Source organism: Rhinopithecus bieti, unplaced genomic scaffold, assembly GCF_001698545.2.
Source record: "Rhinopithecus bieti isolate Rb0 unplaced genomic scaffold, ASM169854v2 scaffold_19969, whole genome shotgun sequence".
In the NCBI taxonomy this organism is placed as follows: Eukaryota; Metazoa; Chordata; class Mammalia; order Primates; family Cercopithecidae; genus Rhinopithecus; species Rhinopithecus bieti.
In genome coordinates this window covers 919,305-945,341 of record NW_016810434.1, presented here as the reverse complement: position 1 = coordinate 945,341, position 26,037 = coordinate 919,305, and the positions used below count along the sequence as shown (strand labels likewise).

Here is a 26,037-nt window from a genome sequence, read left to right as displayed (position 1 = left end):
GCATATCCTGGATGCATCTTTAAATATTAAACGTCCTTTGTCACAATAAAAACTTTCCTTTCTTTTCCAAGTTCTGTTGAGTTTTCATTATGAATGGTTGCTGAATCTTATTCTCTGTAATTTATGCCCCAGTTACACTGATTTACGGAAAAAACTAAACAGTGTACTTGATGGGGAAACAGTGTTTTCAGTATTTTCCTCTAAGATCAGGAACAAGAAAATGTAGTCTGCTCCTATCACTTTTATTCATCTTTGCCCTGGTGGCTTTGGCCAGTGCAATAACAAATCAAAAAATGAGAAAAACAGAAAGGATAAAGACTGGTAAGGAGGAAGTAAAACTGTCCCTGTTTGCAAAAGACATGATTATTTACACAGAAAATCCTAAGGAATCAATGAAAGAAACTACTAACAGTAATGTGTATTAGCAAGGTCTCAAAATACAAGGTTAATATACAATCAGTTAGTCATCTTGGGGTTTATCCCAGAAACACAATTTTGGCTTAAAAATTGAAAATCAATGTAATTTACCATATATCTACATGATAATCTATGTAGAAAATTTTATAGAATTTACAAAAAGCTACTAGAATTAAGTGAGCTCAGGAAGAGTACAGAATACAAAATCAATACAGAAACTTAACTGTATTTCTATATGCTAGAAATAAACATTTTGAAATGAAAAAACCAACAATACTATTTGCATGTTTTTTCTATTTACCAAGTTGCCAAAAACAGAATTTGAAGTAGTAACCTTGATTTACCCCTTTTCCTCATGAACTCATTCTATCTGAATCAAATCAGCCAGTCCTGTTGACTTTATCTCCTAACTGAATTATCTCTAGCACTTGCCTTCTTTTCTTCATTCCCCACAGCCAACCACTACTTTCTTAGTAATTTCTTTATTCCAACAATCTCCCAACTGTCTATTAGTTACTGGCTACACTATAACCAAAAGGATATGTGTAAAACACAAGTCTTATGTTTAGTCATATAAAAAAATTCATGTTTGATTTTATCATGGATTAAAAGGCATTTTATGATATCATGTACTGCTCAAACCTCATCTTTTACCCCTTCTCCTTTTATTAAATAAAAGTTTAATACTAAAACTTTTTTCCAGTTCTTCAAATTCAGCATTCCTGTTTCTTCACTCTTGATCTCTGCATATGCTCCTGCTTCTTTCTTAAACACTTCGGTGTACCCCAGGTCTCTCTGCCATTCCCTCTCAAAATACAAAAGTTAAAAGAGACAAGAAGCAAAAAATACCAGTTAGCAGGCTACCAAAGAGGATTACACAATAGGTAAATAAGAGCTTGAATTAAGATATTACAGTAGAAACATATGAACAGATAAGAAAGAAATAGTGAAATATATAAAATAAATTTAAGCATTTTAGCAACCATGTACTAAAACATGGCTTGTTGAAATAATGGTCAGCCTCTATGTGACTTTTCCCATATTTACTGAAACCTAACGTGATAAATAATGTAAGAATTGAGTTATGTAAAAGAAATATTAAAAAGGTAAATAAAATTATACCAAATAAATTATGTCATAATTTAGTAGTGTTAATTAACAGTATACTGCATTAGAGTAGCGATTTTCATAATACGGTTCCTTGGACAAGCAGCATTAGTGACACAAGGGAACTTATTTGAAAGTAATTTATTGAGTTCCACATTAGACCTTCTGATTCAGAAATCTCTAGGCATAGGTCCCAGAAATCTGTATTTTAAGAAGCCTTCCAGTTGTTTCTCATGCAAGCTGCAGTCTGAAAACCACGGGGTTAGGAGCTATGCAAAGAGGAGTAAACCAGTAAAATATCATAATCCAACAAAAATTCCAGAAGACTGAACTTGCACAAAGATCAGGCCAACAATAATTAATAATCTATCCTCTATCCTACTTAAGAGCAGTATAATTCAATTTAATAAGGAAAGTAACAGTAAATGCACAGGAATAATATAATCTCAAGGCTCTGTTAAATAGCATGCTGATAAAGACCACTAAGAAAAAGCCACCTTTAACTGCTCATAAAATTAAAGAAATAATGCATAATGAATTATAACCACAATATTATTTTCCTCATTAATTCAACATACATTTACTGAATATTACTACTACAACAAGATATTATGGCTAAAAGCTAAAATTGTGATAAACAGGTCTTAAATTAAAGCATGAGAAATTCTGAAAAGTCAAAGCTTTAAGTAATTTTCTTTGTTGCACTGGAACTTATTACCAAGGAAGATTCTAAAGGGAAAGACAGTCAGCTATTATTCTGTATTTGTTATTTAATACTTACGAGAAAAAAAACAACACGCTAAGTGCCTTTTACGTTTATCAATTATAAACCCAATTACATTAATTTCAATGTCTAATGCAATAGTTCTAATTCTCTAAAACTAATATATAAAAATATGCATAAATATATACATAATATATAGATACATGTGCATATGTATATGTAACATACAGAAGTTTTAAGATTTAAAAACTCTGAGCTAAAGATAGGTGAGAATTAATTCTAGTAGAATCTTGTCAAATTCCTTTTGATTACTGATAGTAATTTTATTATATGGTTACCTCCTCTCCTTAATATGTTCATTTACTTTGTAAATCCTATGCATCCATATTATCATCACTTGGGAAGCAACATCATGTGGTAGAGAGTACAGGCTTTGAAGTTAGATCTAAGTTCAAGTTCTTTCTCAGCTACTTCAGTAGTTTCCATGACATTAAACAAATTAATTGACTTTCATAAGCATTAGTTTTTCATCTTTAAAATGGTTTTAATGATACTTTCATCATAAGTGAGGAAAGTATTGTGAGAATAAAATGGAATATTACAAGCAAAACATTTAGTTGATTAACAAATTCACAGATGTTTTATAAATGATATTCCCGTACTCCTTTCTCTTGAAGCATAGCATCTTTTTCCTTCAGTCCGTTAATTATCCTCAAAGCCTTAATTCACACTGACAACTAGAATTGGAACGCTACTTATAAGATTTGTGCTCTTGACAACTAGAAATGGGACACTATTTATAAGATTTGTGCTCTAAAGGTCCTTCTGTGGACACATTTTGGCATCTCAAAAATTCTTCCAAATATTTAAATAATGAAACTGCAGTGCAGCAGACAAGACTAGCATGGGGAGTTAGGAGATCCAGGTCCTAGTTTCACTAATGCCAGGAAGTAGCTTTGGCTTGGGATGATGTCTTATGAAAAATTAGAGTGTGAGGCTAGATAATCTCTAAAGCCTCTTTTGGGCCTTTAAAATTCTGATTCTAACTTTTCTGGAAGAATTTCTTTGAATCATAAACAACTGGACTCTTGGAACCTGGAATGTATCTTATTTGAGAAGGAATACTCAAGACAGAAAAGATAAAGAAAGAAAAGTAGGAGACAGCAAAAGATCAACCTAGCTACAAATACCTTTTCCCTACATTCATTCTGGTGTAATTAGCTCTACATCTTTTGTATATGATATGTCTTTTTGTATACAAATTTATGTGACAGAATTTTTATCTCTTGTAGTATACATGATCTCAATATTAATCCTTCTGAAGTGCTTCCTGAAAAGGATGGTTTTCATACTTATGGTAGTGACTACAGTCGCGGGTCTCTTCCTCTTTGTCATCTTGTCACTTACCCCGTCAATCTAATGCCAGCCTATAGCTAGAGGATCTGACTTACGAGGGTCAGCAAGATCTAAGAATTATCTATTTTTTCTCTCCATGAGGTATACTTAATGAGGTATAACAGTCAACTTTCAGGTATTTGCTTGGCTCACAATTTGCCTTTCTGGTAAGAAAGGAAAAAAACCTTTTATCTGAGGAATGTGAGCACCTTTAAATGATCAGGACAAGAAAGGCATTTAAAAAGTAACAGCAGTCATATCTCACTCTCCCTTCAATGACATAATTACCTCTTGAAGCTACTTGCTATGTGGGCTGCAGACTGAAGCCAAGTAGCCGTAAAATGTTATACACCCTATAGTTCAACCATGTATAGCCAATCACTAACCAATGTTATTTCTGTAAATCAATGAGAATTCCTGAAGAACAACTTTTGCACTTACTCGTTCTCCTGATTGATCCTGTTTATTCTTTAAAAACTCAAACCTTTCTTATGTTCTCCAGAGCACTCTCCAAGGCAACTTGCAAGTATATCCTGGGCTGAGGTCCTCAACCTTCGCACTTGAATAAACTCTTTAAACTACATTCTGACCCTTTTGATTATTTTAGGTTCAACCTGGGAAAGGTTGCATTACTGATATTTCTACTCACTTTCATTTTTACATGGGTTTATTTATCAGGAAACAACAGTGTAACTCTAGGCCCCTGAAGAAGCTCAGGTCGTCTAGTGAAGGCATCAAAGTATGAGGAAAGTTTATTTTAATTTTAGTTCGGTATAAAAGCATTTATTTTCTCTGAGACTAGCTGGCCCTTGGTTTGTTTTTCTTTGTGCCTTCCTCATATTTTTCCATGACTGGTTTGTGGTACAAAATCAGTAAATGATGTCAAGAAAGTAAGTGGTAGTATTTAACGTTTCATATATAATTCCCACTAGCTATTCATTCAGAGAACGACGATCCCAACCACGAGAGAGAGGAAGAAAAAAAACAAACCAACTTTTCTCATAAATATTACTTGTATTTTCTATAGCCCTTCTACTAATATAGCCTTATAAACAGATTTCTAAAACATTAATTCAGAACCATTTCTTCAGCCTCCTAATTTTTCTAAAAGTATATGAAATATTCCCTTCAAAATGGAGATCCTCTTACACTAATCAAAAGAATATACTTCATTGTAGAAGTCCCTCACTGTGTAAGCACATAAATTTACAAAGAATTCAATCAGAATTTGCTTGTATACCCTTTATCTAGGTTCAGAGTAAGATATATCCTTTAGTGCATTTTATAATGCTTAATTGTCAAAGTAAACATTTCTACTATTCACATGCTATCTTCTATTTCTATGATGTGATCTTTCTAATTAAAAGAACCACAATTGCAATTACTAAAGAATAAGTAAAAATCCAAGGAGTTTAATGCCAAATAATTGTACAGCTCTGAAATTTAATCTCTATCTTATTTGTGAGGGTCTCTGATGAAATTTGGAAATTTGACATTGAATAAATTAAGAATTTTTATCAGAAACAGCTCTCTACAAATACAATAAAAAAACTAATTTTACTTTAGTGCAGACTATATACATCTGAAGGTATTTTAACCTTTATGCCCAATTTCCTCTCTTTCAGTCAACAGGCATAAATTGGACTTACTTTTTAGTTGTCTGAGACACAAAATAAATGAAAGTGACATTACCTGACATAATCATGAAAGCCTTAAAACTAATAACTTCTGAAAGATTAAAATGTCAAGAAAAGAGGAACAAAAGAAAAAGAATTACCTCTATTTAAGTCAAGTAAAAAAAAAATCTCATCAAATCAGTGAACATTGTAAATCAGAAAGGACTTTCTATACTAAACTGAGAAGAAAAACTAAATAAAAATGAAAGACAAAATCTTAAACTTACTGGGTTATCTGTGGAATCATCAGCCAACTGTAAACCAAAATAGTCCTGCTCAGTCAAATCAAGATGCTTGAAGACTATATCCAACAAGACTTGCCCCTGATCATGTTTCTGGAAAAAAAAATTGAATGAAATCAGCTTTGATAGGTTACACACTTCACATTTTTTAACCTGGTCGACTTTTGTCCTCATATATTAACCCATTTATGCCAGAGGTAGCAAACTTTTTTTGTGCGAAAAATCAGGCCTCGGCGATGACCTTGAACAGTAGGATATAAATAACTCCCAGGAGCTTAGCATGCCAATAATGGAGCACTAGGCATAAATGGGTTAACTTGGTAACTGTTTCCATACCGATGACTTGGTTGAGAAAAAAGACTTCCCATGTGACATAGTACTTTTAGAAAACAACCTGACCTTAGGCAAACTGGTTTAAAGAGCATATACTACGAAAATATAAAGAAACATTGTATTGAAAATACTTTCCACTTTCAGGCTATCATGGTATTTTTGTTAGTTCATATTATTGCCGCATCAACTCATGTATATATCTATACCATTTTGTTATGCCTTTTATTCTTATATTTAAATTGTGACTGGAAAGTGACATATTTGGCTAAATATTACTTAAAATATAATTTTGTATTAAAATAAATAATGCCATAAAAGGGGAAACAAAGACGGTAACAATTATTCATAGCTAATTGATAAAGGATTGCTAATATTTTCATTGCCAAAGTACTCAGAGAACTTTAGAAAACTATCTCATTTTAACCTCATACTAACTCTATCATGTAGAATTAGTACTACTATTCTTTGGGGAAGTAACTACAACTTCCCCAAATTCCAAAGATGTTAAATTGTGGTACAAAAGATATGATTAGACAATCCTCCCCACCAAAAAATATAACTAGTGAGTAAAAACAGACAAATGATCAACATGTTCAGTTAAAATTTAAAAAGAAACTGGGAAATTATAATGACATGCCATGGGCAAACAACAATCCCCAAAATAAAATCAAATGATAAAAAATAAAGACAAGAAATACTTATTGCTGCTAACATGGTAGAAAGATAGCTGTTGGGAAAGCAATTTGACAAAACAAGCAATAACAATATCAACTACTCTGGCATCTTAACATAAGTAGCAAACAAAATCTAATACTGGAGGAAACTTCTATACCTATCAATAAATTCACTAGAGAAGCGTATTCTCGTTACATTTATATATGACATATATTAGAAAAACATGCTCAATGGTTTGAGTTTGTCCCCTAGAATTCATGTGTTGAAAATTTGGTCCCTGGTATGGTGGTTCTGAGAGACAAGACCTTTAAGAGGTGATTAGGTCATTTAGAGGGATTAATGTCGCTTTCCAGAGACAAGGTTAATTCTCAAGGGAGCAAGTAAGTTCTCACTATCACAGTACTAGATTAATTACCACAAGTGGGTTGGTATAAAGTGAGGCTGCCCCTGGGGTTCTGTCCCTTTTACATGCACCCACTTCCCCTTCTGCTTCTCTGCCATGTTATGACACAGCATGCAACCCTCAGGACCGACCAGATGTGGCAGTCTGATCTTGGATTTGATTTCCCAGCCAAAATAAACCTCTTTTTTTTTTTTTTTCAAGAAGTAGTTTCGCTCTTGTTGCCCAGGCTGGAGTGCAACGGCACAATCTGACCTTGGCTCACTGCAACCTCCACCTCCTGGGTTCAAGCGATTCTCCTGTCTCAGTCTCCTGAGTAGCTGGGATTATAGGTGCATGCCATCACACCTGGCTAATTTTTGTATTTTTAGTAGAGAAAGGGTTTCATCATATTGGTCAGGCTGGTCTCGAACTCCTGACCTCAGGTGATCTGCCCGCCTCAGCCTCCCAAAGTGCTGGGATTATAGGCGTGAGCCACCGCGCCTAGCCAGTAAACCTCTTTTTAAAATAAATTACCCAGTCTCAGATATTCTGCTATAGTAACAGAAAATGTACATGGTAGAGAACAGTGATGTATTTTACCACTAGTTTTTCTTCTCATTAGCTATAGCAGTTTAGAAACTTCCAGATACCAGTCAGAATTCAAACTTACAGCTGAAACTATAAGGACACATTTTTTTCATATAATGGAAAGTACAGAGGCACAAAAGATTCCAGAGCAAGCTAATTTGGCAGTCAAGGGACATCAAGACTAGGTTTCTTTCCATCATTCTCATCTGCATTCCAAGTGTTGGCTATATTTGTGAGCCTTTAGCAAGATGCTCATGGCAATTCCAAGATTCATATCCACACGTGGATATGTTCAAAAGAACAAGCTCCCTTGTAAAAGTCACCGTACAAAGACTCTTATTGGCCAGAACTGGGTCAAATGGCTCTCTGAAAAAAACTCAACAATCGTGGGAAGTATGTGCTTCAAACAGCGCCTCTCAATGTTGGCTCCCATTCAAATTGCCTGCAAATGTTTTATAGACTGATGCAGTCTACCTCCCTGACATGTCTCTCACTCTGATTATATTTGTCTGGGGAAGAGACCAAGCATTAATCTTTTTAAAAAGCTACTAAGGTGAGTCCAGTGTACCTTTGGTTGAAGAAACTATTCTTTCCTCCACTGAATGTACAGATTTATTTCTGGGCTCTATACTTTGGGTTTTCCTTCACTTCCTATATATCACAGACTGGGTACTGCAGAATTCTGTAACCCAGAAATGCCAATAGGTGCTGATGAAAGAGCCCAAGAAAAGCCTGCTTTCTCTAGGAAAAGGACCAGAAAAGGGTACATGGCAGCACAGAAACCTGACAATGCCAAACCCAATGGGAAAAAAACAGGCCCTTCTCTACTAGTGTCCATGGAAATCAAATGAGAAGCCTAGTTTCATGTGCCACCTGGTTTGAGCAGGCAGCAAGTGAAAAGCCTGAACTTCTACCCACTTCCAAACAGTACTGAGTAGTACTTCTTAATATCTCCTCTAGGGTGGTGTAAAGCAGAAGCAGAAAACATATCCTGAACTTTCACTTAGGCTTACTGGTAGCAAGAGGTATTAGGCTTCCCTTATTGAGTGGGTATTAGGAGAAGCTGAGGAGGAAGCCTGGACTTCCACAGCTATCATCGCATTGCTGTAGCAACTGGTGTCTCCCAAACAGACAGGAGGAAGAAGATTTGAGAGAAAAGGTAGAATGGAAAAAGGGATAGTTAAATCTTGAAGTGTAATCCTGGATAGGACACTTAACAGTGAACTAACTACATTTGAAACTGACCAAAATTTAAAAAGCAGGCCAAGACCTGTACGCTACCAAGGTGACTCCCTACTACGAAGACAATTAAATATGATCCAAAATCTCACAACAAAATGTCTCAAATGTCTGAGATACTATCTAAAATCATTCATTATAACAAGAGCTAGGAAAATCTCAACTAGAATAAGAAAACACAATCAACAGATGTCAACACCAAAATGAATCAGATGTTGGAATTATCTGACAAAGATCTGGAAGCAGTCATCAGAAAAAAAGTTTCAATGGAAGCAACCATTATGAATGTCGTTAAAAAGAAAATTAGAAAAAAACAAAGATTGTTTCAGCAAAGAAAGAGAAGATATAAAAGAAACAAATGCAAATTATATAACTGAAAAATACAGTAACAGATAAAAACGTATTAGATGGGCTCAACAGAAGAATAAAGATAAGAAAGAAAAAAAATGATCAATGGACCTGAAGAAAAAGCAATAGAAATTAGTCAATAAGAACAGCACTGAAAAGGGCCAGGTGGCTCACGCCTGTCATCCCAGCAGGCGGATGAGGCGGTCAGGAGATCAAGACCATCCTGGCTAATATGGTGAAACCCTGTCTCTACTCAAAAAAAAAAACAAAAAAAAAAAAACAAAAAATTAGCCGGGCATGGTGGCACACGCCTGTAGTCCCAGCTACCCGGGAGGGTGAGGCAGGAGAATCGCTTGAACCCGGGAGTCAGAGATGGCACCACTGCACTCCAGCCTGGGCGACAGAGCAAGACTCCATCTCAAAAAAAAAAAAGAAAAAAAAGAAAAAGAACAACAGAAAAAACAGACTGAAAACATAAAAGGATGACAACAACCAGACTGTCAGCAACCTGTGGGACAAGAAAAAACGAAGTAGCATTCATTTCACGTTTTATTGTAAAAATAAAATGTTTACAAATTTGGCAAAACAAAACGCACATTCAAGAATCCAAGTGAACCCCAAACAAAATGAATCAAAATAAATCTACCTTATAACACATCATAATCAAAATACTAAAAACTAAACACAAAGTAAACATCTTGAAAGCAACTAAAAAAAAAAACAAACAGAAATTACCAATAGGTAATGACAATTCAAATTAGAATGAATTTCTCATCTGCAACCAAGAAGGCCAAAAGGAAATGTGTTAGGCTGTTCTTGCGTCACTGTAAATAATATCTGAGACTGGGTAATTTATAAAGAAAAGGGGTTTAAATGGCTCACGGATCTGCAAGCTGTATAAGCACAGCACAAACATCTGCTCAGCTTCTGTTGAGGGCCGTAGGAAGCTTACAATCGTGGCAGAAGGCAAAGTGCAAGCAGGCACATCACATGGCAAGAGCAGGAGTAAAACAGCCAGGGTGGGAGGTCCCAGAATCAACCGGATCTCAGGTTAACTAACTGAGTAAGAACTCACATATCACCAAGGTCATAAGCCATTTATGAGGGATCTGCTCCCATGATCTAATTGCCTTCTACTGGGCTCTACCTCCAACACTGGGAATCACATTTCAACATGAGATTTGGAGGGGACAAACATCTAAACCGTATCAGGAAGTGTATAAAAAAATTTCAATTGCTAAACAAACAAACAAAACCCAAGCCTGTCAATCCAGAATTCTATGTCAACAGAAAATACTCAATAGGAATGAAGAGTAAATAATAATATTCTCAGAAAAATTTAAGGAAATTATCACCAACAGATCATCCCTAAAATAATGCTCTAGGAAATATTACAGGAGTTATTAAGAAATTATTTTAGGCAGTTAGGGTAAGGAGTCCTCGGTAAGGTTTTTTTCTTTTAATAAAGGCAGCTCCCGAAACATTTCTTTGTTTTTTTTTTTATTGAGACAGAGTCTCACTCTGTCACCCAGGCTGGAGTGCAGTGGTGCAATCTTGGCTCACTGCAATCTCCACCTCACTGGTTCAAGCAATTCCCCTGCCTCAGTCTTCGGAGTAGCTGGGATTACAGGCACATGCTACCAAGCCCAGCTAATTTTCTTTGTATTTTTAGTTTCACCATGTTGGCCAGACTGGTCTCGAACTCCTGACCTCAGGCAATCCGCCCGCCTTGGCCTCCCAAAGTGCTGGGATTACAGGCATGAGCCACCGTGCCCTGCACATTTCTTTTCTAATAGAAAAGCAGCTTGAAAAGCAGCTACTTGGGAGACTGAGAGAGGAGAACTGTTTGAACCCAGGAGGCAGAGGTTGCACTGAGCCAAGATCATGCCACTGAACTCCAGCCCGGGTGACAGAGCAAAATTCCATCTCAAAAAAAAAAAAAAAAAAGAAAGAAAAGAAAAGAAACTCAGGGAGCTAAAACTCATCTTTTAACCTGGGATTCTGAAGCTCTAAAGGCCTCTGACCGGCTAAAACAAGCCTTGCTTAAGGCACCAGCTCTCAGCCTTCCTGTAGGGAAGGCCTTCAATCTGTATGTATCAGAAAGGAAGGGAATGGCTGTGGGAGTTTTAACATAGGCTTGAGGACCAGCTCAACAGCCAGTGGGTTACCTAAGTAGCGAACTTGATTTGATGGCTAAAGGATGACCAGCATGTCTCCAAGCCATTGCCACAGTAGCTCTGCTGGTTCCAGAAGCATCCAAATTAGCCCTAAGAAATGGTTTAACTGTTTACACCCCATATAATGTGGCAGGACTACAGTACTCCAGGGGGAGCCTTTAGCGATCCCCTTAAATATCATGCCCTGCTGTTGGAGGGTTCCAACATCCAATTAAAGACCTGTTCTCGCCTAAACACAGCCACCCTCCTCCCCAAGGAAACAGGGGAACCTGAGCATAACTGTGAACAAGTCAAAGTACAGACCTATGCAGCCAGGGAAGATCTCAGGGAAACTTCCCTAGAGAACCAGGACTGGACCCTCTTCACAAACGGCAGCTCTTTTGTAGAAAAAGGGATCAGTCAGGCAGGATACCAGTAGTCACTCTAAATGACATCATTGAAATTGCGTCTCTCCCTCCAGGCACAAGCACTCAATTAGCTGAGCTAACAGCTCTTACAAGAGCAACTGAATTAAACAAAGGAAAGGTAGTTAATATTTACATTGACTCCAAGTATGCTTGCCTGGTTCTCCTTGCTCATGCTGCCATCTCCATGCTCATGCTGCCATTTGAAAGGAAAGGCATTTTCTTATTACCAATGGATTTCCTATAAAATATCACAAGAAAATTAACAGGCTATTATCCTCAGTTTTCCTTCCATGAGAAACAGCAGTGATGCATTGTAGGGGACATGAAAAGGGAACAGATGAGGTAGCCAAGGAAATAGATTAGCTGATTAGGCAGCAACGTCAGTGGCAAGGAAGCCTCAAGACATCAACATACTTCAAAACCCTCTAATCTGGGAAGGCTCCACAAGAGAAATTAAACCTCAGGGCTCCCCTACAGAAACAGAATGGGCCACTTCTCGAGGGTACTTGTCAGCCCTCAGGATAGCTACAGTTGGAGGATGGCAAACTTCACTTGCCAGTCTCCAGCCAATAGAAAGTCCTTAAAATCCTACATCAAGCTTTTCACTTGGGAAAGGATAAAACTTACTGATGTGCCAGAGATTGTTTTCACGAGAGAACTTACTAAAAACAATCGAGCAAGTTGTTAATGCTTGTGAAGTCTGTCTTAAAAATAATCCCCTGAACAGGCAACTCCTTCCTCCTCAAACCCAAAGAATAGGAAGTTATCCAGAGGAAGACTGGCAGACAGACTTCACCAATATGCCAAAAACAAAAGGCATTCAATACCTGCTGGTATGGGTAGATGCCTTCACTAACTGGGTAGAAGCATCTCCATGCCATACAGAAAAAGCCTCTGAGGTAACAAAAATGTTAGTTAATGAAATAACTCCTCTAAGTAGGTACCTTCAAAGTGACAAAGGGCTCTCATTTAAGGCAGCTGTCACACAGGGGTCTCAAAAGTCCTAGGCATAGAATATCATCTCCATTGTGCTTGGAGACCCAATCCTCAGGAAAAGTAGAGACAACTAATGATATTATCAAGAGACACCTCAGAAAATTATCCTGACAAACTCACCTTCCTTGGGTCACTCTTCTTCCTAAGGCCTTAATACAAATAAGAAATACCCCTTCAAATAAATAAATAAATAAATAAATAAATAAATAAATAAATAAATAAATAAAAAGAAATACCCCTTCAAAATTAGGTCTTAGCCCTTTTGAGATGCTGTACAGACAGTCTTGCCTTACCAATGATTTTCTATTAGATCGAGAAATCTCCGAGCTAGTTAAGCATATAACCTCTCTGGCTCACGTCCAACAGGAATTAGCACAATTAGCAAAAGCCCAACCCCAGGAAACAGGGACACCTCTATTTAACCCAGCAGATTTGGTACTGATAAAGGCTCTCCCTTCTCTCTCTCCCTCCCTAAACCCAAGCTGGGAAGGGCCTAACACTGTTCTTCTTTTAACCTCCTCTAGGCAATAAAAGTTACAGGAATAAAAGTTACTCCTGGATACATAACACTTGAGTCAAAGCCTGAAGAACTGAGGGAGCAACCCCTGACAGCCCAGAAGAATATCCTGAACATCAATGTGAAGAAATAGGAGATCTGGCTGGAGCGGTGGCTCACGCCTGTAATCCCAGCACTCTGGGAGGCCAAGGCGGGTGGATCACAAGGTCAGGAGATTGAGACCATCCTGGCTAACAGGTGAAACCCCGTCTTTATTTATTTATTTATTTATTTTGAGATGGAGTCTCACTCTGTCGCCCGGGCTGGAATGCAGTAGCCGGATCTCAGCTCACTGCAAGCTCCGCCTCCTGGGTTTACACCATTCTCCTGCCTCAGCTTCCCAAGTAGCTGGGACTACAGGCGCCAGCCACCTTGCCCGGCTAGCTTTTTGTATTTTTTAGTAGAGACGGGGGTTTCACCATGTTAGCCAGGATGGTCTCGACCTCCTGACCTTGTGATCCGCCCATCTCGGCCTCCCAAAGTGCTGGGATTACAGGCTTGAGCCACCGCGCCCGGCCAAAAAAAATTTTTTTAAATATAAATAAAAAAGAAATGGGAGATCTTAAGCTGAAAGTCACAAAAGATAAGTAACTGAGTGAGAACTACTCATTTTACTCAGTCTCACCCCTACCTCACCAAATACTTTTTGTCTTGTCTACCTCTCCTTTTGAGATTCATTGCCAAATATTAGAATTTCTTTTTGATGGAAATTATTTACCATGCCGCCCCTACAGGAATTGCTACACTCTACTATTTGCAGTAGGATTATAGACTGTAGCATTCTCAGGGTACAATATTGGACAGAGAATCTAATTACTGTAGCATTTTGCTCAATTATCATCCTCCTAGTAGGAATAATTTACTAACAAGAAGTAAACATGAGTGTTTTACTTTCAATAAGTCTGTTAGGACTTCTTGTCAGACTTAGTAATATGTCACATCCTTTAGCTCCTGCAGTATCAGCCATGGCCCATTTGGATAACAAGACTAATTGTTGGGTCTGTCCTAAGTGGTTTGCTCAGTTTAATGACACGAAGGAACCCTTCAGTGACCCACAACTCACCATCGTAGGATTCCCTTTGTTAGCTTTACCTTTAATCCTTAAAGATTTAGGAGACATAAATGGGACATAGTTTGGGGGCACTTTTAACTGGGTAACTAACTACTCTCAGCACAACGCTCTTCCCCCAGTGCCAAAGAACACTCTCCCCAAAGATAAACTTCACACCCTCAGGCTGGTAAAAGTTGACTGGGTAATAGCAAATACCTCCCTCTGCTTTAAAAGCAGTAGGGAAGGACCATACTTGGGAGATCTCAGATACTGTAACATCACACTTGCAATTGCTGATAGTTCAAAGATGTGGGGAGGAAAACGCAACAGGAGCGATCTAAAAGGATGAGAAGCCCTAATGGGGGGCTTTCAAAATCTAGCCTTTCTTTCTGGTTGGAAGTCCCGATGGGAGTGGTATGCTCTAAGTCACCATGCCGACTATAACGTAAAGAATAACATGGGGCGAGCGCGGTGGCTCATGCCTGTAATCCCAGCACTTTGGGAGGCCAAGGTGGGTGGATCACGAGGTCAGGAGATCGAGACCATCCTGGCTAACATGGTGAAACCCTGCCTCCACTAGAAATACAAAAAATTAGCCAGGCATGGTGGCAGGCGGCTGCAGTCCCAGCTACGTGGGAGGCTGAGGCAGAAGAATGGTGTGAACCAGGGAGGCAGAGCTTGCAGTGAGCTGAGATCGCGCCACTGCACTCCAGCCTGGGTGACAGAGTGAGACTCCGTCTCAAAACAAACAAAAAAAAGAACACATGAGCCTTTCCAAATATGCCCCTCCATGGAATTCCAGACCCTTGTATGATGCTTGCTAATGGTAGCAGCTTACAAATCTGTGGGTGAACTGGAGACATCTGGACTGACAGCCCTTGCCACAAGGATCATCTGAGATATTGGCCAGGGCATACTGTATTTTTAATTTTTTGAAACTCCATTTGTCAGGTGGATCCTTCTCACTTGGCATGCCAAATTCCAAACAGACTATTCTAAATATGGATATACTTATCCCAAGGATGCCCCTATTATATGTAAAGAAGGGAAACTTCTAAGATATGAGAAAAATCTGCTGGTGTCTCTCACAAGCCACAACTTAGAACCATCCCTTCAAGGAACAGGGCTATATTTTCTTTGTGGCTCCTGGATAAACTTAATCCTCCCAAGGCCTTGTAAGGGAACTTGTACTACAGAAGCAGTAGTTCTCGACTTGTTATTTTTAAATTCTCCTGAGACGGCAGCATCATCTGGGGACATCCCTAACTCAGGGTCTTTTCTGCAAACTGCATTATCTCGTAGACGCTGGACAAAGAAATCTATCTTTTCTATGCCCTGGCATGGAGATTTAACTGAAAGGGTAGACTGGGGAGGGCATGCACATGATAACACCATCTTAGAAAAACCATGGATGAGAAATTCTATAGCCAGAGGTCTATTCTGGTTTATGGACACCCCTCTCCTTGAAAGATCAGTACTTAATATTTCCATTATTGATGAAATGAGGATGGAAAGCAACTGTAGGTGCCACAGAGGCACAACAGCCATCTACAAACATTTTAGCCTCAGTAGTAGCACAAAATAGACAGGCCTTAGATGTCCTGATAGCTGAAGTAGGAGGTACCTGTGCACTTTTAAATGAAACATGCTGTTTCTGGATTAACACCTCTAGTCAAGTAGAGGAAAACATACACATACTTAAAAATCAAATCAAAATAATTGACAGGCTAAGAAAAAATGCAGGCTTCAGCCCTGGGTAGTTACAATCCCTCTTTAATGAATTCCAGTCATCTTTATGGAATTGGTTAGCTCTTTTATTAAGCCCCTTCCTGCTTATACATCTTGTATTCATATTTGCACCTTGTATACTCACTACTATAACTTGAATTATTTTCTCTTGCCTAGAAGCAATCAACCTCCAAATGGTGCTGCAAAGTGAACTATGCGTGGGCACACCATTCTTCCGAGGACCCTTAGATCGACCCCAGGAGGAACCCGAGCTGCTCCTGCCCCCTTTCAGCAGGAAGTAACCAGAAAGAATTGTCGCCCAAAACCCTCTAACAGCAGTTAAGGTGACATCTCCTCAGGGGGGAATATTACAGGAGTTATTAAGAAATTATTTTAGGCAGATAAGAGAGGGTAAGGAGTCCTCAATAAGGTTTTTTTCTTTTAATAAAGGTAGCTCCTGAAACATTTCTTTTCTAATAGAAAAGCAGCTTGAAAAGCCAGGCCGGCGAGCTTTGATATGCAAATGCTGGTGATTAGAAACTGGGTCTATTCAGCATGGTAATTCCTCCATCTCCTCCTCATCACCATGTGTGCCAAGTGTCATGGCTGCCTCCAGATGACTCCGTGTGTGCAGGACATCATGGCGAACTGCACTTGCATTTTAAAAGGCCAGGGTGGGAGAGCCAGGTTTTTCGCTGACTACATGAATGACACACCTGATCAAATCAATGCCCTGAGCCCTATGCAAATCAGACACCGCCTCCTCCAGCCTCCTAATATAACCGACTGTTTTCTGGCGCACTCAGGGTTTTCCTCTCTGTTCGGAGCCCCACTCCCTCGGTCTCTGTAAGGGGGAGCCTTGTCCTTCTTTCTTGTTAAACTTTCTGCTCACTGAAACCTTGAAACCACGCCACATGTATCCATGTTGTTCATGTAATTGGTCTGAGACAAAGGACCCTGGTGTTCCTCCAGTCATCAGAGCCCTATCAGAAGTTCTCCAACCAGAAAGTAAATAACATGAAGAAACTTAGAACAACAGAAAAGAATAAAGAGTAATGCAATGGGAGAAATGGAAGTAAATACAAAAGCCTATTCTTCTCTTTAAGAATAAATGTTTAAAGGCTAAAGCAAAAATTATACCTATTTGATGTGCCCCTAATGTATACAGAAAAATACTTAATACAGTTATATTGGGGAAAACACAATACTATAATAATTCTACTATAAAGGAGGAAGGAAAGGTCTCTAAAAGTAGATAAGGTTTTTATATGTACTCAAAGGGATAAAATGTTGTTAATGATACAGCATAAAAATTTTTTAATGTAAATTATAATAGCAAGAATCACCTAAAAAAGCTATCCAAAGATATACTCTCAAAGACACTATAAAAACAAAACTGAGGCTGGGTGCGGTGGTTCATGCCTGTAATCCCAGCAGAGGCCGAGGCGGGCAGATCATGAGGTCAGGAGATCGAGACCATTCTGGCTAACACAGTGAAACCTCGTCTCTACTAAAAAAAGTACAAAAAAATTAGCTGGGTGTGGTGGCGGGCACCTGTAGTCCCAGCTACTAGGGAGGCTGAGGCAGGAGAATGGCATGAATCTGGGAGGCAGAGCTTGCAATGATCAGAGACTGTGTGCCACTGCACTCCAGCCTGGGCGACAGAGCAAGACACCATCTCAAAAAAAAAAAAAAACAAAAATGAAATTCTAGAAAATGCCACGAATCTAAGAAAAGCAGAAAAAATAAAAATGAAAAGCAGAACAAACAGAAAATAAGGAAACAAATAATAAAGTAATAAAACTAGTAATAAAATGGCAGAAAACAACTTAAGCCATAGAAAAGGGACAAATATAACTAGGGATGTCAACATCTCTTTCTCAGCAATTGCTAGATTAATCAGCAAAGATGTAAAAAAGAAAATCAGTATGGATATAAAAGAACCCAACAACATATTAACTAATAGAATTGACTGACATTTCTAGGCACTCAACAACAGCAGAATATATGTTATTTTAAAGCATCCACCGACATTCACAAGACAGGTTATATCCTGGGTCATAAAACAAACCTTACTAAATTAAGAATAACTGAAATCACATAGTGTGTTCTGTGACTATAATGAAATCAAAATAGAACACAGCAAGAGAAAGATAGGAAACATTTGGAAATTAAACAACTTCTAAATAACCCATAGGACAAAGAGGACTCTGGAGAAAAACAAAACAAAACAAAACAAAACAAAACAAAACAAAACAAAACACACTGAACTGAAAGAAAACTCAACATACCAAAGCTTGTGGAATATAGCCAAAGCAGAGTCGAGAGGAAAATTTATAAACCTAAATGCTTACACTAAAAAAAGGGAAGATCTCAAATCAAGTCTAAGCTCCTACCTAAAGAAAATTAGAAAAAGAGAAACCAAAATTAGGGAATACAGGAAAGAGCAGAAATCTAAGTATTTAAAACAAGAAATAGACAAAATTTGGTAAAACAAAAATCTGGTCATTTGAAAAGATCAATGAAATTAACAAACCTCTAACAAGACTAAAATAAAAAGGGGAAAAAAAGACACAAATCAACCTTTAGAGAATTGAGGCTGTTGGAAACCAGTGCTCGGCGTAGCCAAAAGAAACCTGCACTGAAACAGAAAATTTCTCAGCATGGCACTTTTACTTTGGCGGAAGGGTGCTGCTCGCACCTGTTACAACTGCAAGCGCACACCAAACAAAGGAAGGAAGGGGTTTTTAACCCTCATGCAGCTCCTGTTTCTGTGCCCTTCCTCTATTGGCTGGGGTTGGACCGCACAATCTAAGCTGATCCTGGTTGGCTTAGACCTAATTTTTTTTCCCAACTAGGGTAAACGTGCAATTTGCAAGAAAAGGAGAAGGGGGAAAAAGAAGGGAGTAGGGTTGATTTACAACTTATAACCAGGAAGTTGAGTCTTTGAAGAGGAATTCAGTTGTCCCAACAAAGCTAAGGATGTAACTACACATTCCAAAAACATTTACAAAGTAACAAAATAGGAGAAGGGAATCTATAAGCATAAATTTGAGAACTTGGATGAAACAGATAAATTCCTCACAAATTTCCTACTAAAATTCACCTAATATGAAATAGATCATTTTAAAAGACACATAATAATTTTAAAAATTGAAATCATAGTGTTACAGGTAGTTAGGCAGGCATAAGCCAGGCAGGAGAGGGCTCTCCCCCACCCACTAAGAATGTCAGGTGATCAGGTGATGGTTCCACAATTATGCATTGCCTCTCTAAAGATAATTCAGCAGCCGGAGGCAGGGAGAGACAATCTCCTGATAATCTACAGCTGTTAACGTTATAAAGTGTTAATTGAATGCAGGTGCCAGGGAGAAGCAACAAGGACTTCCAATAAAATCTCAGGTGTTGGGTGAGGGAACCCAGGCATGTGCATTAAGAGACAAAATAGCAGAGCCTGGCTTTCCGAGGGCACACCACTGGGAAAGGGAAGAAAGCCTCAGATGGGCATGTGTGAAACTTTCTAAACGCACTGCATGTGCTCACTTCCTAAGGGTAAGAAGGACACTGTGCATGTGGACAGCCCACCCTAAAGGAAGAATCATGGGAAAGGGTTCCAAGATGCCGGAAGGGGACCAGCCCATAAAGTCCTAGGATCGTAGTTAAACGTGGCACTTGACCTTCTTGGTGCCCACTTGGGTCTCTTCCAAGTAAGTGCACTTTCTTTTCTTTCCTGCTCTAAAGCTTTTTAATAAACTTCCACTCCTGCTGAAACTTGCCTCAGTCTCTTTTTCTACCTTATGCCCCTCAGTGGAATTCTTTCTTATAAGGAGGCAAGAGTTAAGGTTGCTGCAGACCTGTAAGGATTCACTGCTGGTAACTTGGACACCTTCCACCAGTAACAATAGTTTCAAAGCAAACCTCCCCAAAAAACAAATCTCGTGGGCCTGATTTCACTGGAGAAGTCTACAAAATACAAATCATTTAGATGAGAATTAAGAATAATTTTACACAACCTTCCTCCAGAAAATAGAGGGTGGAATTTCCCAACTCACTCTATGAAACCAGCATTAGCCTGATACTTAAACAGAAAAAGATAGTATAAAAGAGAAAACTACAGACTAATGTTTCTCATGAATACAGATGCAAAAATCCTCAAAAAATATTAATAGTAGCAAGGGAACTGAGCAATATCTCAAAAGGATTATACATGACCAAATGGGGTTTTACCATAGATGCAACGCTGGTTCAGTGCTTAAAAATCAATCAAGTGATGATGTACAGAAAGGAACTCTATGAATCTGTTCCTGAGCATAACAACTACTACTAGGGAAAATTATAAAACAAAAACAAAAAGCAAGAATTTAGTCTTGGAGAATTCACCTAAAAGAAAGCAACAAATAAAACAGCATTTATTCCACAGAGTCTACTAAATCTCAGTAAGATCAGCAAGACCCTGCGGTACTTAAGCCACAACCCACTCCCTCCTGCTGACCAGGCCAATGTTCCACTCTGAGAAAATGTGGCCAGGAAGATGCAAATCCCTTTTCCCCCAGATCCTAGACAAGGGATACAGGAGAGGCAGACCACCAGCATTTATCATGCTTCCCAGCAACAATTATCACAATTTAAATTCCAGAATGGTGTGTCAAAGATATCAAAAGCGACCTTCCTCCACCCAACGCTTACAGGGCAAGACTCTACCTCAGACACAGATGGTCCAGAATACTGAGCCCTAATCACCCTTGCCTCAGCTCACTCATAGGGCAAAAATTCCATGTAGGGAGAGGCAAATCAAGTAAAGGACACTGCCCCTACAAAAGCCCTGCTTGTAAGGCAGGAGTTTCACTCCAAGAGAAGCCGAACACTGTCCCCACCCCAACTCTAGAGCAGTGGAGAAGCTATGTTAAAGGGAGAGAAGCCACAAGAACAGAATACTTAAAAGCTCTACCCAAAGAAACTGACTTTATTTGGTACTGAGTATAGAGAAGTTCCAGCCTAAGAGTGCTCTTGAAAACAACATAGGTCAGCTAGTTTACCAGAGATAACCAAGGAAATATGATAAGAGGCTAAAACAAATAAGTTAAGAGCCCTCCTAGAGTCAGAACAAACAAAGACTGGCCTCAAAAACTATCCCTGCAAAGGGGCTTAGATTTAACTGGATCAAGACTGTGGAACAATTTATGCTCTATTTTATACACTGATGAAACAAATGTAGAAATGAGACGATAATTATTGAAGCTTAACAACTGCATATGAAACTGACAGAAGCAGTTAACCTAAGAGAAATCAGAGAAGAGAATTAAACAGAGCCCTGATAAACCACTGTCATCCCAGGGTGACTGTGACAATGCCTAATGCTGTGCACTGTGAGAAGATATCAGAGGCTAAAACAGTTCAATCAAATCACTGAAAAACAAGCAAACAATAATGACAAGGCTTGGAAGCGAGGGGTCAATATGTTATCAATAGTTACAATACACAATCTAAAATGTCCGGTTTGCTTAGATGCAGTGGCTCACACCTCTAATCCCAACACTTTGGGAGGCTGAGGTGGGTGGTTTGCTTGAGCCCAGCAGTTTGAGATCAGCTTGGGCAACATGGCGAAACCTCATCTCTGCAAAAACAGTACAAAAATTAGCCAGATGTGTTTCTGTGTGCCTGTACTGTGTAATGTGTTTCTGTGTCCCAGCTACTCGGGAGGCTGAGTGGGAAGATCAACTGAGTCTGGGACGTTGAGGCTGCAGTGAACCATGATCACAACCACTGCACTTCAGCCTGGGTGACAAAGCAACACCCTATCTCAAAAATATATAAAATAAAGTAAAATGTCAAGTTTAATCAAAAACATAACACAGGTGAAGAAACAAACGTATAAGACAAACAGGAGAAAAATAGCAGGTAACAGGAACTGCTCGTGAGAGGGCCTACGTGTCAGATTGAACAATACTTCAAAGCAGTCCTTATAAATATATTCACAGAACTAAAGGAGACCATGCTTAAAGAGATAATGAAAGGTACGATGACAATATCTCAGATACAAAATATAAAGAGATAGAAGTTATAAAACAAAATCAAATGGTTTTTCATAAAATACCTGTCATGAAAATAAATTTAAGGGGCTTACCAGTAGATCTGAACTGAAAAAAGATAATCAGCAAACTTGAAAGCAGATCAACAGCTTATATAATCCAAATAATACAGAGAAAAAAGAATGAAGATGCCAGGTACGGTGGCTCACGCCTATAATCCCAGCACTTTGGGAGGCTGAGGTGGGTGGATCACGAGGTCAGAAGTTTGAGACCAGCCTGACCAACATGGTGTAACCCCGTCTCCACTAAAAATACAAAAATTAGCCAGGCGTGGTGGCACGTACCTGTCATCCCAGCTACTCAGGAGGCTGAGGCAGAAGAATTGCTTGAACCCAGGAGGCAGATGTGGCAGTGAACTGAGATTGCATCACTGCACTCCAGCCTGGGTGACAGAGTGAGACTCCATCTCAAAAAAAAAAAAAAAAAAAAGAAGAAAAATTGAGAGCCTCAGAGAAATGCAAGCACCTTTAAAAGGCCACCAATGTATGCATAACGACAGTACCAGAAGGAGAGGAGAGAAGGAAACAGAAGAAATTATTTAAAGAAATGTGGATGTGAACTTCCTAAATTTGATGAAAAACATTAATCTACTCCTGCAAAAAGCTCAATGAACTATAAGTACAATAAATGCAAAACGATCCACACCAGGCAGCATTAAAGATGCCAAAAAAACAAAGGATACCTTCAAAGCAGCAAAAGAAAAAATGACAACTCCTCATATACAAGGAAACTCCAAAAACATGAATAGCTGACTTGTCGCAAGAAACAAGAGAAGCCAGAAGACACTTGGATGACATATTTCAAAGCACTGAAAGAGACAAAAACTCTAACCAAGAATCTTGTACTCAGCACATCTTTAAAAGATAAAGGCAAAATAAAGACATTCATTTCCACGTAAACAAATACTGAGAGTATTTGTTGCCAGCAGATCCACCTTACAAGAAATACCAAAGGAAGTTCTTCAGGCTGAAAAAAAGTGACCCCAGACAGCGATACGAATTTACATGAAAAACCAAAGAGCACTGGTACAGGTAAATGTGTAACTATAAAACAGAGCATCTCTGGCCAGACGCGGCGGTTCACACCTGTAATCCCAGCACTTTGGGAGGCTGAGGCAGCGGACCTGAGGTCAGGAGTTCAAGACCAGCCTGACCAACGTGGAGACACCCCATTTCTACTAAAAATACAAAATTAGCTGGGCGTGGTAGCGCATGCCTGTAATCCCAACTACTCAGGAGTCTGAGGCAGGAAAATCATTTGAACCGAGGAGGCGGAGGTTACAGTGAGCCAAGATCATGCCATTGCACTCCAGCCTGGGCAACAAGAGCAAAACTCCGTCTCAAAAAATATATATATATATATATGAGTATTTCCTTTCTTTCTTATCTGATTTATTATAGTATAAATAGCATAAAACAATGTGTGTGTATATATATATACACAATATATATATATTTTTTATATGTATACATATATATGTATATGTACATAAAAGCTTTTTTGGCCTATGGAAATGATACCAGATGGTACCTTGAATCTATAGAAAGAAATGAAAAGCACCAGAAATGATAAATAGAAGGCTAATATATCAATTTCTATAAATACATACCTGATCTCCTCTCTTCTCTCAGCTTACTAGACATAAAATTATATAAAGTAATAATTACGGTATATATTTTGGGGTTTGTAATACATGTATATGTAAGAATAACAGTACAAGAAGGGGAAAGAGGAAATTGAGCTATATAAAGTAATATTTCTGTATCTCACTGTAATTAAGTTATTATAAGCCTGAAGTATTCTGATAAGTTAAGATGTATCTGCTTAAGTCCTAAAGCAACTAGTAAAAAAAAAAAAAAAAAAAATTGAAAAAACCATTAAAGGAATTCAAATGTTACACAAGAAAATATGCACTGAATGCAAAAGACAGCAATAAAGGAGGAAAAGAGAAACAAAAAAGACATGAGTCATACAAAAAACAAAAAGTAAAGTGGTACAAATATAAATCCAACCATATCAATAATAACATTAATTGACATAACAAAAATCAATCAAAAGGCAGGGATGTCAGACTGGTAAAAAAAAAAAAAAAAATAAGACACAGCATATGCTGCCAATGGAAGACACACTTTTCTTTCAGAAATACAAATATACAATAAGTAAAGGATTTAAAAAGTTATACCCTAAGGAAGGTGGAACAGCTATACTAATACCACACAAAGTTTTAAAATAAAAATGTTACTAGAGACAAAGAAGGAAATTTTATAATGCTAAAAGGTTCTTCCATCAGAAGATACAAACATAAAAATATATGTACCAAAAAACAGACAATTCAATAACGGTTGTAGATTCCCAAACTCAACTTTCAATAACGTATTAAACAACAAGGCAGAGATCAGCAAGGAAATAAAAGACTTGGAACAATGCCATAAACTAACGAGACCTGACTGACAGGTCAGACAGAACACTCCATCCAACAATAGCAGAAAGGGCATTCTTCTCAAGTGCACATGAAATATTCTGCACAATAAACCATATGGTAGGCCACGAAATAAACCTCAGTAAATTTAAAGGAAATGAAATAATACACAACATATTCTCCAACAACAAATGGAATCAAACTAGAAATCAGTAACAGAAAGAAATATAGAAAATTCACAAATGTGTGGATATTAAAATAGCACACTCATAAACAACCAATGGATCAAAGAAGAAATCACAAGAGAAATTAGAAAATACTTCGATATAAATGAAAATGAAGATAACAACATATCACATTTGACAGAATGCAGCTAAATTAGAGAAAAATTTATAGCTACAAATGACTTTCTAACAAAAGAAAAGATCTCATATAAAGAATCTTTTACCTGAAGACACTATATAAATCTAAATCCAAAGCACAAAGAAAGGAAAGATTAGTGCAGACATGTATAAAATAGAGAATTAAAAAACAATAATCAACAGAACCAAAAGTTAGTTTTTTGAGAAGATCAGAAAAATTAATAAACCTTTAGGTAGACTGAGAACGAAAAAAAAAAGAGTAAAAAGTTATTAAAACCAGGAATAAAAGAAGGTACATTAATACTGAAGTTACGAGGGGGAAAAAAAGATGTTAAGGAACATTAAGAAAAAATGTATGCAGATAAATAATGTAGATGAAATGGATGAACTGCTAGAAAGACTCAAACTACAGGTATTAACTCAAGAAGAAATACAAATTTTAAATTTACCTATCGTAAGTAAAGAGATTTAATTAGGGGGCGGAGCAAGATGGCTGAATAGGAACAGCTCCAGTCTCCAACTCCCAGCGCGAGCGACACAGAAGACCGGTGATTTCTGCATTTTCAACTGAGGTACTGGGGACATCTCACTAGGGAGTGCCAGACAATCGGTGCTGGTCAGTTGCTGCAGCCTGACCAGCGAGAGCTGAAGCAGGGCGAGGCATCGCCTCATCTGGAAGCGCAAGGGGGAAGGGAATTCCTTTTCCTAGCCAGGGGAACTGAGACACACAACACCTGGAAAATCGGGTAACTCCCACCCCAATACCGCGCTTTAAGCAACGGGCACACCAGAAGAATATATCCCTCACCTGGGCGGGAGGGTCCCACGCCCACAGAGCCTCCCTCATTGCTAACACAGCAGTCTGCAGCGATCTAACCGCAAGGCAGCAGCGAGGCTGGGGGAGGGGCGCCCGCCATTGCTGAGGCTTAAGTAGGTAAACAAAGCCACTGGGAAGCTCCAACTGGGTGGAGCTCACAGCAGCTCAAGGAAACCTGCCTGTCTCTATAGACTCCACCTCTGGGGGCAGGGCTCAGCTAAAAAACAACAGGGGAAACAGCAGAGGCCTGAGCAGACGCGAACGACTCTGTCTGACAGCTTTGAAGAGAGCAGTGGATCTCCCAACACA

At 38.5% G+C, this 26,037-nt stretch overlaps 1 protein-coding gene across 2 annotated transcripts in view; it reads right to left on the bottom strand.

Annotated features, from left to right (window-relative positions):
- PTPN4 (protein tyrosine phosphatase non-receptor type 4) overlaps window positions 1–26,037 on the bottom strand; it is a 235,215-nt gene that overhangs the window by 116,537 nt on the left and 92,641 nt on the right. For both annotated transcript variants that reach the window (XM_017891972.1, XM_017891973.1), the window contains exon 3: window positions 5,547–5,654. In XM_017891972.1, coding sequence (XP_017747461.1) covers window positions 5,547–5,654 — 108 coding nt within the window. The remainder of the gene's footprint in view (window positions 1–5,546; window positions 5,655–26,037) is intronic.